The sequence below is a fragment of the Anolis sagrei genome, chromosome X (genome assembly GCF_037176765.1).
Source record: "Anolis sagrei isolate rAnoSag1 chromosome X, rAnoSag1.mat, whole genome shotgun sequence".
In the NCBI taxonomy this organism is placed as follows: domain Eukaryota; kingdom Metazoa; phylum Chordata; class Lepidosauria; order Squamata; family Dactyloidae; genus Anolis; species Anolis sagrei.
The window spans coordinates 12,277,159-12,290,359 of NC_090034.1; the positions used below are offsets into that span (position 1 = coordinate 12,277,159).

At 46.7% G+C, this 13,201-nt stretch overlaps 1 protein-coding gene across 1 annotated transcript in view; it reads left to right on the forward strand.

The window, feature by feature from the left end:
- The first annotated feature begins 1,319 nt into the window (after nucleotides 1-1,319).
- Nucleotides 1,320-13,201, forward strand: part of LOC137097955 (unconventional myosin-XV-like) — an 84,438-nt gene continuing 72,556 nt past the window's right edge. Inside the window, exons 1-4 of the mRNA XM_067473444.1 lie at nucleotides 1,320-4,958; nucleotides 8,157-8,230; nucleotides 10,743-10,806; nucleotides 12,658-12,767. Of these exons, the coding sequence (XP_067329545.1) occupies nucleotides 1,320-4,958; nucleotides 8,157-8,230; nucleotides 10,743-10,806; nucleotides 12,658-12,767 (3,887 nt within the window). The remainder of the gene's footprint in view (nucleotides 4,959-8,156; nucleotides 8,231-10,742; nucleotides 10,807-12,657; nucleotides 12,768-13,201) is intronic.

Sequence of the window (13,201 nt, forward strand, 5' to 3'; positions counted from 1 at the left end):
GGAAGAACTTCCTGACTGTGAGAGCCGTTCAGCAGTGGAACTCTCTGCCCCGGAGTGTGGTGGAGGCTCCTTCTTTGGAAGCTTTTAAACAGAGGCTGGATGGCCATCTGTCAGGGGTGATTTGAATGCAATATTCCTGCTTCTTGGCAGAATGGGGTTGGACTGGATGGCCCACGAGATCTCTTCCAACTCTTTGATTCTATGATTCTAACCTATTGCAATCTGGCAGCACTCAAGTTGGGTACGCAAAAGGAAATGAATAGGACTGGAAGGAGAGAGTATTCTTGAGTTTTCCTCTCCCTTTGCTTCTCCTTCAGAAGGATCTCCACGGGCGGCCGGAGCGGCCCACTTACATTATTCATATGGACGCCAGCCTAAGAGATATGGTTACATCCCAGCCTCGCCGTCAGGGACTATACTTTGACTTCTTAACTCCCGGCTGAAAGCACAGTGAGGAGAGGAACCTGGAATCCACCGGTTGAAACATCACGGATCCTGAAGGAAAGCGGGACGGGATCAAACGAGGAGAACCTGTTGTCGGACCCTGCCTTGGGGGAGGACCTCTTTGGAGAAGGCTTTTCGGTCAGTAGCGGATCAACAGAAGAGGGAAAAGTCAAGGAGACGTCACCAAACCTGCTGAGAAGGTAAATAAGAGAAGAACTCTTTGGAAAAGATTATTTCGGTGATAGCAGAGCAAGAGAAGAGGGAGAAATCAAGGAAATTTCACCAAAAACAGAAGGACTCCTTGGAGAGGAATAGCAGACCAAGAGAAGAGGGAAAAGTCAATGAGACTTCTCAAAACGACTGAGAATTTGGAGAAGAATAGCAGATCAATAGAAAAGGAAAGAGTCAAGGAAACATCACTGGACCGATTGAAAAGATAAAATAAGGACTCTTTAGGAAAGATTATTTTGGTAAGAGCAGACCAACAGAAAAGGGTAAAGTCGAGGAGACTTCACCGAATTGAATTAGAAGGTAAATAAAAGAAGGATTTGTTGTGGTCCTGAAGCTTGTGGCCAGCACAAAGGCAATTGAAGTAGTTGCAATTACCTTGTGTCTGCTATGTTGGTTTTCGAGTTTGGAAGGAACGGCATGAGGGTTTCACCCTGAAAGAAATCATTACAGGAGGGATTCTGCTCCTTCTCCTCCTCCTCATCCCTCCTTGCCAACCTCTGAACTTTGTGGCAAAGTGGCGGAGACGAAGCAAATAATGCGATTCCTGCTGCACCAAGAAAACGGTTAAGAAAGGGAAAGAGGAAGACGCCGGGGCGAAGAAGTGGAAGGTCCTCAGTGACTCGGAGGACGTGTCGGAGGCCAACATGAGCAAAAGCAATGCAGAAGAGAGCGAGATGGGCAGCGAGTTGGTGGAGGAAGAGGAAGGGGAGAGCGAGGAAGACCCAAAGAGGAAAGGGAGGGACAGGAGAGGGGCGGCCAAAGCAGGGAAGAAGGGGGCGGCCAAAGTGGAGGAGAAGCCGGTGAAAGCGGCACCTGAGAAGAAGAAAGGGGCCAAGAAGGACAATGCCAAAGCCCAGCTGAAAGGGGCCACCAAGGCCATGGCCATGGCCAAAAAGGAGGGTCCGGCGAAGCCTGCGAAGAAGCGAAGCCTGAAGAGCACCTCCAAGATGGTCATGGGCTTCAAAGGGCCCGGACAGAAGAAGACGCCCAAGAAGTCCCATTTCAAGAACGCCTCCCGCTTCTTCTGGGGCCTGAAGAAGCACAGCACCAAGCGGAAGAAGACCAAGAACAAAAACACGGGGGTGATGAAGTCCACCTCCAACCTCATGATGCGCTTCAAGGAGTTGGGAAAGAAGAAGAAGAAGAAAGAGGAGCCGGCACCTGGAGCGACCAAGAAGCCCTCGTTCATGCTGATCCGGTTGGGTGGCCGAAAAACGGAAGAACAAGCGGGAGGGTTTTTCAGGAGCATCTTCCGGAAGAGAGGCAAGCCCAAGGAGAAGTTCAAGCTCCGGGCCCAGATCGTCAGCAAAGTGGCCTCCGCCACCAACTGGTTGGCCCGGAGGTTCATGTCCGACCATTGCACTTGCGCACACAACTCAAGGGTGACCGACGAATCCTGGTTGAATCGGATTGGGGCCAAGAAGCTCCCCTTCCCTTCTGGGGATGAAGTTCTGAAGCACCGAGCAAATATGAAGAAGATTCCTGGAAGAGACACTCTCTACGGCCAAAACCAGGAAGAATTTGGTTACTGGGACAAACTGGATTCTGGCGTGCCGGCTGATAACTACGGTGACTACCGAGAGGAGAGCAGTTATGACCCACTGTCCTCCTCCCGCCGTGGTTACCTTGAAAGAAACGGGCCATATCGGAGCAGGACTATTATAGAAGACCCAGTGGACTACTATGACCAAGACCAGTATGACTACCACAAGTATAAAAACCAACAGCAATATGCCCCCTCGGCCAGTTATTCGCCCTACGAACCCTACGATGGCTTCGGAAATGAGTACGAAGGGGTCGAAGGGCCACAAGGGCCCACTTACGAAGAGACGGGTCAGGTGGAGTATCCCAACGAGGACGTCTACTCTCAGCACGAAGTCAGCTACAGCGAACAGGAGTGGCCCTCTGAGACGCAGGCTTCCTACAACCCTTATGCTTATCCGTTGGATGACATTGCAGAGACAGACGAGACTGAAGGCAACGAGGGAGGCCTAGCGGGTTACCGCTTCCCTTCTTTTCACTCTTCTCCTCCTGGACAACAAGGTGGGATAGATGATTTGACCTCTCAGCTGTCTTTGAACAGGGGGTTCCGGCTTTTTCCGAGGCCCCAAGTGAAGCTGTTCGGCGTAGACAAACTTGACGTCACGCTCCCACCTTCCCCACACTTTCCCTTTAGTCCTTGGGATCTTGAGGAGGAGGAGGAGGAGGAAGAAGTGGAGGAGGAGGAGTCTGAGCCTTTAGTTTCTCCCTTTGCCCAGTTTGACAATCAGAATCTGGACCCCCCTAGGTCTGCGGGGACCTTTTCGAAGATGTTGCCTAGCTGCTTTGTCACCAAACTGCAAAGGCCTCTCTATAGAAACCCAACTGGGAGAAATTTCGGCAGCAGAATGAATCCAAGCAACCCTGATATCTCCCCAAGGGAGTATGGAAGCCCCCTTGGCCAGTTTCTACAAAAGACCCTCTCCCAACCAAAGCCCATCCTGAAGCACCGCAGGAGTGGAGGACCAACCAGGCCTCCTACGCCTCCTCCAATGCAAAGAGGTCCTTCACTGTTCAGTGAAAGATGGCTGACAAGGCCTGCTTCTCCTCAACCACCCCCAATGAGACACTTTGAAATGCCGAGTTCAGACCCTTCTCCAAAACCCACGAGGCGGTACGGGGCTCTTCCGCCATCTCATCCCTCGGTTCGGTTACGAGATGCTCTTCACGAAGAACTGCACAATACGCTCCCGTTCCTGGGATTGCCCTCCTCCAAGAAGGGCCACCAAGGCGTTGGCACCTCATTGTGGAAATCCAACCCCATGTCTGCCATCAACAAAAGCTCCCCTCAACTTTCACAGAGACAGAACTCATCCACGTCTCTGAGATCATTGGGCTCCAACTGGCGAAATCAACCCATGAAGAAGAACCCAACAGGAGGTCCTGCCATGCAGTCATCTTCTTCACCTCAAATGACGGCATGCAACACACTCGCAAATAAACGCAACCCATCGTCCTCAAGCTTAGCCTCCGTCCAGACCCTAAAGACGGGTATTCCTTTCAGCCGCTCTTTGTTCTATGCTCCCTATAAGCCTGGCTCAGCCGAGGATGAGGACTTTCCAGGAAGGTATGGCCCATCATCTCATCCAGCCCCAAATCCCTTTCGGCCCCCGAGAAAGATGAACAATTTCCCTGTTGACCCCATGGGAAGGTTCCCACAAGCTTGGAACAGACAGAACGAGCCCCCCACCAAAGCGGTGAAGCCATTAATGCGGGACCAGTATATGAGGCAATTTGTCCCACAGTCCCCCATTTTATCCGCCCGGGACTCCCCTCACATGCCGAGCAGGCAAGGCAGCCGGAGGGTCACCATCCGCGAATCGCCAATAGATCCATCTCCATATGCTCAGCCTTACGAAGAGGCTGAAGGGTCAGCGGAGACACCATACTGGCCGCAGGAACAATGGGATTACCCTCCAGGAAATGGACTAAGAGGCCGGCGGAATTCCTTGCCCAAGAGAGGGTCTTCCGCAAGTCTAAGAAGTGTTTCCAATTTCCCTCAACAACCACCAAGTCCGGCCCCTAGTGCCCGCAAGGCCTTCCTTCAACGGATTGGCCAGCCTCTCGCCGGGATGGCGCAACCCGCTTCCTACATGGATCTGGAAGATGTCAATCCATACCAGGCTCAGTTTGGTCACTCCCCTGGACCTTCTCCAGCGCTTTCTAGAAGGTCTTTCCCCGAGGAACCGTTTGCAGAGACAGTGGGAAAAGGGGACTACGCTCTGTCACTTACTCCGAAGATGACCCGCAAATATTCCTCTGGGAATATGTCCTACGGTGCTCCTGCTGGTAATTTAGGCAGCCCGGCATCCCAGCGGAGATACTCATTTAAAGGGTCACGAGGTGGTCCATCCATGGCCTATTATTCCCCGCCTTTCCAAGATAGATATGAACAGCCTCCAAGACCGGTTCCTCCCCATTTTCCAGATGAGTTTCTAGAACACGGAATGGAGGATGGCTTGGGGAGGTACGCAGTGGTGACCCCACAGATCCACCGGATGGGTTCTTCCTTCAGGAGGTCCTCCGGCCGGCAAAACCAACCCTGGTCTGACTACCACACTGTCCACGTTCATGAGATGCCTAACGAATGGGCAACGGGGAAGCTCTACCAGCGCCCTCCGACCGGAAGCTCCAAGCGGAAGGGCTCTCGCCGAGGTGGAAGCAGCCTCTTCTGGTACTTGACACGGGGGTCGTCGGTGCACAAGCAAGACTATGGTGGAACCAACAGTAATTGGCAGTGCAAGGTAATTTTGGGTGACCTTGTGGCTTCTGTGGGTGCATTTTTACTGTGCACTTCATGCATTTTGACACCGCGTCAACTTCCACGGCTCAAGACTATGGAATCCTGGGAGTTTGGTGAAGCACCAGGACTATTCGTTGGAGATGGCTCAAGACCTTGTAAAACTGCAACTCCCAGGATCCCAGAGAATTGAGCTAAAGTAGGGTCAAAGTGCATCAAGTCTACAGTGCTGATGCTTCCAGTGTCCGCAACAGTGAGGAGCTTGTTTTGCATTTGAGTATCAGCTGTCCAAGGTGCTGAACCTTGAATAACTCAACCCTATTGAGAATGCCCTCACCTATCTACATCAGAGCTTCAGAGGATTATGGGTGTAGCAGTCCAGAAAAGGAGCCATTCCTCAGTGGTATTACTCAAGGAACAAGTTAGTTTATGTACTGTACTCTTTGGAGAGGGGGATTCTGGGTGTTGCAGTCCAGGAAAAGAACTTTTTCTCTGCTGTTTAGAGAATGCAATCGCTGTTAGTTTGATACTCATGTTAGCCAGGGTGGATGCTGGGATGCATAGTCCAGAAGAAGCTCTGACATTCATAGAACGTGTTTGCTTTGGAGGTTAGTTTTTTGGGTGTGTTGTCGAAGGCTTTCATGGCTGGAATCACTGGGTTGCTGTGTATTTTTTTTAGCTGTGTGGCCATGTTCCAGAAGCATTTTCTCCTGACGTTTCACCCACATCTATCACTGGGTTGCTGTGTATTTTTTCGGACTGTGTGGCCATGTTCCAGAAGCATTCTCTCCTGACGTTTCACCCACATCTATCACTGGGTTGCTGTGTATTTTTTCGGGCTGTGTGTCCATGTTCCAGAAGCATTCTCTCCTGATGTTTCACCCACATCTATGACAGGCATCCTCAGAGGTTGAGGGGTCTGGTGCAAACTAGGCAAGTGGGGTGTATATATCTGTGGAATAATGTTCAAGGTGGGGAAAAGAACTCTTGTCTGCTTGAAGCCAGCTAACACCTCCCAACAAAGGATTCCTCCAGGCAGCAAGCAGCCAGTCTTTGAAGCTGAAAGGTCATTCAATACTAATCAAGGCAGCCGACTGCAACATTCACAAGTCAGGATTATATATCTGTGGAAGGTCCAGTGTGGGATATATAAACCTCCCTTATTTAGTTTCCAACAGACCTCACAACCTCTGAGGATGCCTGCCATAGACATGGGCAAAACATCAGGAGAGAATGCTTCTGGAACATGACCATACAGCCCAAAAAAAAAAATCAACCCAGTTGCTTGGGTGTTGCAGTACAAAAAGAGGTGGCCTTTTGATAGTGGGATTCTGGGATTTGTAGTTGAGAAAAGGAACCTTTCCAGCTCACATACTCAGAGGCTGTAAGAGAGGGAATACAAGGAGCAGCGTGAGGATGGGAGGCACAAAGGCCCGGGATGCTAATGTTGGGATTTGATCCCTGACATGGAGCCGGGCCCAGAACAAGAGCAGAGGGTTAATTAGAGCCAAGCCGACTCCTGTTGCACGCACAGGGATGGGCCCAGCGGATCTGCATCCCTTTTATTTTTACTTTTACGATGAGTATTTGCTTACCGTTCTTTAGGCCCTTGTGTGACCGCAAGAGATGTGAGCAAAGCTCATCCCATTTCGCTTGGGGCTTTCTGATGGGGAATCTGCACTATTCGGCTCAAAAATAACACTCACTTGGGGTGATTCCACCATAAATATAGCAGAGGGCTAGAAGCAAAGTGCATAACCAGCTGAAACTTACACGGGGTGATTCAGGATGAGCTACCATTCAACAGGATGGCACAATATTGCAGAGTCACAACTTTAGGTTCAAAATATTTACTGTAAATATTTAAAAACTGTAAATAAATAATGAAGTAAAAATAAATCCATTATAGATAGGAGCTAACTAGCTTACTAAGCTCATCTTCTAAAGAAGATAAAAGGAAATAATATCAAAAGTATCCATGCAGCTACATTTTGCCTGGAAAAAGGCAAAATGTGTCCTCAGTAGAAAGAAGACAAAAGCAGAAGAGAGAGGTCAAAATGGAGAATTGGATAGAAAAGGTTTTGGGGATAACTAGCTTACTAAGCTCATATTCTAAGAAAAGTAAAAGGGAAAAGAGTAAAAATATCCATGCAGTTACATTTTGCCTGGAGAAAGGCAAAATGCAGCCTCAGTAGAAGGAAGACAAAGGCAGAAGAGAGAGGCCAAGATGAAGAATTGGATAGAAAAGGTTTTGGGGATAACTAGCTTACTAAGCTCATATTCTAAGAAAAGTAAAAGGGTAGAGAGTAAAAATATCCATGCAGTTACATTTTGCCTGGAGAAAGGCAAAATGCTTCCTCACTGGAAGGAGACAAAAGCAGAAGAGAAAGGCCAAAATGGATAATTGGATAGAAAAGGTTTTGGGAATTACTAGTTTGCTAAGCTCATATTCTAAGAAAGGGAAAAGGGTAAAGAGTAAAAATATCCATGCAGTTACATTTTGCCTGGAGAAAGGCAAAATGCGTCCTCACTGGAAGGAAGACAAAAGCAGAAGAGAAAGGCCAAAATGGAGTATTGAATAGAAAAGGTTTTGGGGATAATTAACTTACTAAGCTCATATTATAAGAAAGGTAAAAAGGGTAAAGAGTAGAAATATCAATGCCTGGAGAAAGGCAAAATGCGTCCTCAGTAGAAGAAAGACAAAAGCAGAAGAGAGAGAGGCCAAAATGGAGAATTGGATAGAAAAGGTTTTGGGGATAACTAGCTTACTAAGCTCATATTCTAAGAAAGGGAAAAGGCTAAAGAGTAAAAATATCCATGCAGTTACATTTTGCCTGGAGAAAGGCAAAATGCATCCTCAATGGAAGGAAGACAAAAGCAGAAGAGAGGCCAAAATGGAGAATGAACACATGGCCAAACCCAGGGCAATAAAAATACCGTTAAAGAGGAAGATACCTCATCAACAACATCTTCAAAGGGGGAGGAGATAGTGGCAAGCAAGAAGAGATAAGAATGCATAGGAATGAGAAGGGAGGAATGCCTCACTCTAATCCTATTCCTGGTCTAACTACTCACTGAGATCTAAAGACTTGATGACACAAGAGACTTTTGCTGTCAGGGAATGAACCCCAACACTTTCCCCCACAAGGTCCGGCCTCTGAGCATGTGTTGACTTTCTCTTTCGTCCCTTTGCAAAACACAGATGCACTCCGTCCACAACTTGCAGTCTGGGGCCCAGCAAGGAGATGACGGCGTGGAAGACATGACTCAACTGGAGTAAGTGGACGACGCATTTGGGAAGCATAACAATGTCTCACTATTAGAAAAATGGGGAACATCCCAGAGCCTAAGAGGCAACTTTCTCCCAGATTGGAACCAGAAGGATATGTGTGTGTGTGTGTGTGTGTGTGTGTACATGCATGTATATTTATATGTGTGTATGTGTATGGCAAATATGGGCAAACTTGGGCCCTCCAGGTATTTTGGACTTCAACTCCCACAATTCCTAACAGCCTCAGGCCCCTTCCTTTTCTCCCTCAGCCACTTAAGCAATTGGCCACCTTGATTAGCATTGAACGGCCTTGCAGATTCAAAGCCTGGCTGCTTCCTGCAAACACTCAAAAAACGAGTGAATTCCAGACAGGAAACAATCAGGGTGAGGGGGGGGGGAGGAAGGGGCCCGAGGCTGTTAGGAATTGTGGGAGTTGGAGTCCAAAACACCTGGAGGGCCCAAGTTTGCCCATACCTGTTCTAGAGCAATTATGACAGGTAGAAAGTGCCCTTTAAGACCTTGGATATCAACATGTGAACACCACCCATTCGTCGCATTTTCGCTATGTTTGTTTGGATCCAGGATATGCCTTACGAAGTTGATCCGAAATCCCGACCAGTACTCACTTTCTGTTTACTTTTCGTTGGTCCAAATGCTCTTCGTTGAGCCCAAATTGGCCCCAATTGGGAACACAGTGGCCAAAGTGCCAGCTTTGAATGTCGTGGTGCCTTTTTGAGTTTAGGAAAGGTCTCCTGGAAGCCCTCAAAACAACCCTGTCCTGTCTCCAAAAGGAGCTGTCAATACTCTTTCCTCTGCAACTGAAAACTGTGTTTGGGAATGGCGTTCTTGACTTTTCAAGGTGGCACTCTTACCCCCGGGATGGGGGTTCTGTTTGGGAAGTTTTTCCCAATTCTATCATTGGTGGAGTTCAGAATGCTCTTTGATTGCAGGTGAACTATAAATCCCAGCAACTACAACTCCCAAATGTCAAGGTCTGTTTTCCCCAAACTCCACCAGTGTTCACATTTGTGCATATTGAGTATCCGTGCCAATTTTGGTCCAGATCCATCACTGTTTGAGTCCATAGTGCTCTCTGGATGTAGGTGAACTACAACTCCAAAACTCAAGGTCAGTGCCCACCAAACCTTTCCAGTATTTTCTGTTGGTCGTGGGAGTTCTGTGTGCCAAGTTTGGTTCAATTCCATTGTTGGTGGAGTTCAGAATGCTCTTTGGTTGTAGGTGAACTATAAATCTCAGCAGCTACAATTCCCAAAATGACGAAATCAACCCCCAACGCCCAACCCCACCAGTATGCAAATTTGGACGTATCAGGTATTTTTGCCAAATTTGGTCCAGTGAATGGAAATACATCCTGCATATTAGATATTTACATTACGATTTGTAACAGTAGCAAAATAACAGTTATGAAGTAGCAACGAAAATAATGAAGTAGTAACGAAAATAATTTTATGTTTGGGGGTCACCACAATATGAGGAGCTCTGTTAAGGAGTCACTGTATTAGGAAGGTTGAGAAACACTGGTATAAACAAATAGAAGAAGAATAAGAATAAGTAGAAGTAGAAGTAGAAGTAGTAGAAGTAGAAGTAGTAGAAGAAGTAGTAGAAGAAGTAGACGACGAAGCAGTAGAAGAAGAAGTAGAAGAAGAAGAAGAAGTAGAAGTAGTAATAGAAGTAGTAATAGAAGTAGTAATAGAAGTAGTAATAGAAGCAGTAGTAGAAGCAGTAGTAGAAGCAGTAGAAGCAGAGATAGAGGTAGAGGTAGATGAAGTGGAAGTGGAAGTGGAAGTGGAAGTGGAAGTAGTAGAAGTAGTAGAAGTAGTAGAAATAGAAGTAGTAGAAGTAGTAGAAGTAGAAGAAGTAGTAGAAGAAGTAGTAGAAGAAGTAGTAGAAGAAGTAGACGAAGAAGTAGTAGTAGAAGAAGTAGTAGTAGAAGAAGTAGTAGTAGAAGAAGTAGTAGTAGAAGAAGTAGAAGCAGTAGAAGCAGTAGAAGCAGAGGTAGAGGTAGAGGTAGAGGAAGAGGAAGAGGAAGAGGAAGAGGAAGAGGGAGTGGGAGTGGGAGTGGGAGTGGGAGTGGGAGTGGGAGTGGGAGTAGGAGTAGGAGTAGGAGTAGGAGTAGGAGTAGAAGTAGGAGTAGAAGTAGAAGTAGAAGTAGAAGTAGAAGTAGAAGTAGAAGTCCAGGGTACCATCCAACTAGTGTTTAGTAAGCTCCTTTGCAATTCTCTTGCAGAGACAAGCAAGTGAACCCATGCATTTTTAGTTCCGTCAGTTGCTAATCAGTTCAGTAAATGCATCCTGCAGAGCAGGATTATTTGACTTTTCTTTGAGGTCTCACCATCCACTTGGAGGTGCAATTCTCTATGGCTGCACTCCAACAACATCTCAGGGAAGTTGCTTTCTGGGGGACTACAAGTCCCACAGTCCCCCCTCCAGGATTGTGGGTGTTGTCATCCCTTAGAAGCAGGCTTTGCCCAGCCTTTTTATTTCTCTCCGTTGCAGGGAACTCAAAGAAAGCATCGTTCTCCAGAACCTCAAGAAGAGATTTGAAAAGGGACTCATTTACGTAAGTGGCTTGAAGTATCATTCCACCCTTTGGCTCATTTCTCCCTCCTTAAAAACTCATGCTTCTCCCATTGTAGGATTGTGGGTTTAGCATAAAGCATCGCTCTACGCTAAGTTATACTATTCATCTCAATCCTATCTCGCAAGGTTGTTGTGATCATAAAGCAACAATAAACTGGGGAGAATCTTCTATATGGGTTACTGTGAGTTTTCCGGGCTGTCTGGCCATGTTCCAGAAGCATTCTCTTCTGATGTTTCACCTACATCTATGGCAGACATCCTCAGAGGTTGTGAGGTCTGTTGGAAACTAGTCAAGAGGGGTTTATTTATCTATGGAATCATGTCCAGGGTGGGAGAAACAATTCTTGTCTGCTTGAGGCAACTGTGAATGTTGCAAATAATTAGCATTGAATAGCCTTGCTGCCTCAAAGCCTGGCTGCTTCCTGCCTGGGGGGATCCTTTGTTGGGAGGTGTTAGCTGGCCCTGATGGTTTCTTATATATTTCCCTCTGCTCTTTGAATTTTAAAAAAATGAAATCATTGCGCCTTTATCTTATTTATATATCAAATGGAGAATGTATTGGGAATCTTACATGAGAACAACATGTTTTATACGTGGCCAAGACCGAAAAATAACATACAAAACAGCTATGTATTTAAACAGTGGGGGGAAAGGAAAGGTAGGAATTGTGGGAGTTGAAGTCCAAAACACCTGGAGGGCCCAAGTTTGCCTATGCCTGCGATAGATAGATAAGTACATACACCCACACACACACACATATATATGCACACACCCCCTACACACACACACACACAAATATATATATACACACACACACATACATTTACAAACTAAGAAGGAAAGAATGGGATTCAGAATGTCAATCCAGACGAGAATCTGCCCTTCTCTCCTTGCTCTGGTTGGTTTCCCGGTTGCTCTTTGCACATTTGGAGGTACATCCACATTGCAGAATTAATGCACTTTGATGCCACTTGCAGCCATCTAATCCAACCCCTGTGTATGCCAGAATATACAACTCTTTCAACACCCCGGTGGCGCAATGGGTTAAACTCTTGTGCCAGCAAGATGCTGACCGAAAGGTCGGCGGTTCGAATCCGGGGAGTGAGGGGAGCTCCCATATGTCAGCTCCAGCTTCTTATGTGTGAACATGGGAGAATCATAGAATCATAGAATCAAAGAGTTGGAAGAGACCTCATGGGCCATCCAGTCCAACCCCCTGCCAAAAAGCAGGAATGTTGCATTCAAATCACCCCTGACAGATGGCCATCCAGCTGTCAGGGGTGATTTGAATGCAACATTCCTGCCTCTCATATGAGAGAAGCCTCCGTCCTGGCCTTTAGAAAGAGAACAAAGACATGGTTATGGAGCCAAGCTTTTGACTAGTAAAGTAATGCAGTACAAGACGTAAATATGGAGTGTGTGTAATGTACTGTTTATGTATGCAAGGCATTGAATTTTGCCATTATTTTTTGCAATTATTAATACAAATTATTATTTTTCTCCCCTCAGGGGTGAGAAAAGTGGTATATAAATACTGTAAATAAATAAATACGATGGTAAAACATTTGGACATCCCCTGGGCAACGTCCTTGCAGATGGCCAATTCTCGCACACCAGAAGTGACTTGCAGTCTCAAGTCGCTCTTGACACACACACACAAACAAAATCACAATGCCTTTCTGGATGACATTGGACTGCAAAGCAAGCTAAGCAACTGCTGGGATTTGTAGTCCACCGATATCTGCAAAGCCGTGTGAATCGCTCCCCTGCTGCAGTGCAAGCATTCAAAATGTATATTGTTCCATTTGGATTTCTTTTCTTTCTCTTTCAGACTTACATCGGGAGCATCTTAGTCTCGATGAACCCTTACAAAATGTACAACATTTACGGGACCGAACAAGTGCTGCAATACGAAGGCAAAGCTCTTGGGGAGAACCCGCCGTAAGTCTCTCTTGCTTTGCAAACTCAACTTCGAGGCACGTCGTTTCCTTACAAAACAATCCGCATTTGTCCCCATTTTTAAATGGGGTGCTGATCCACCTCCATGTCAGCGGGGCAAAGGATCCACTCCCAGATTTCAAACTCTCTCTAAGGGGCTGAACCTTGGGTTTAACTCAATTCCGGGCGCTTTTAATGCACGTGAACCAAAACCCGGCATAGATTTGGGAGCGCCATATGATATAGGTAAAGCAGAAGCTGGTTTTTAGTACTATCAGGCCGCCCAAAATGTTGTTCAATGCGTATCGTTAAATTCTGGATGTGAAATTCTGGCTGGATTATCTATAACTGGGCCATATACTGAGCTAGTTTCCAATCTATTTGGTGCAACCCCATACAATTACACTGCAAAGTTTGCAAATTAATATTGGTGTATA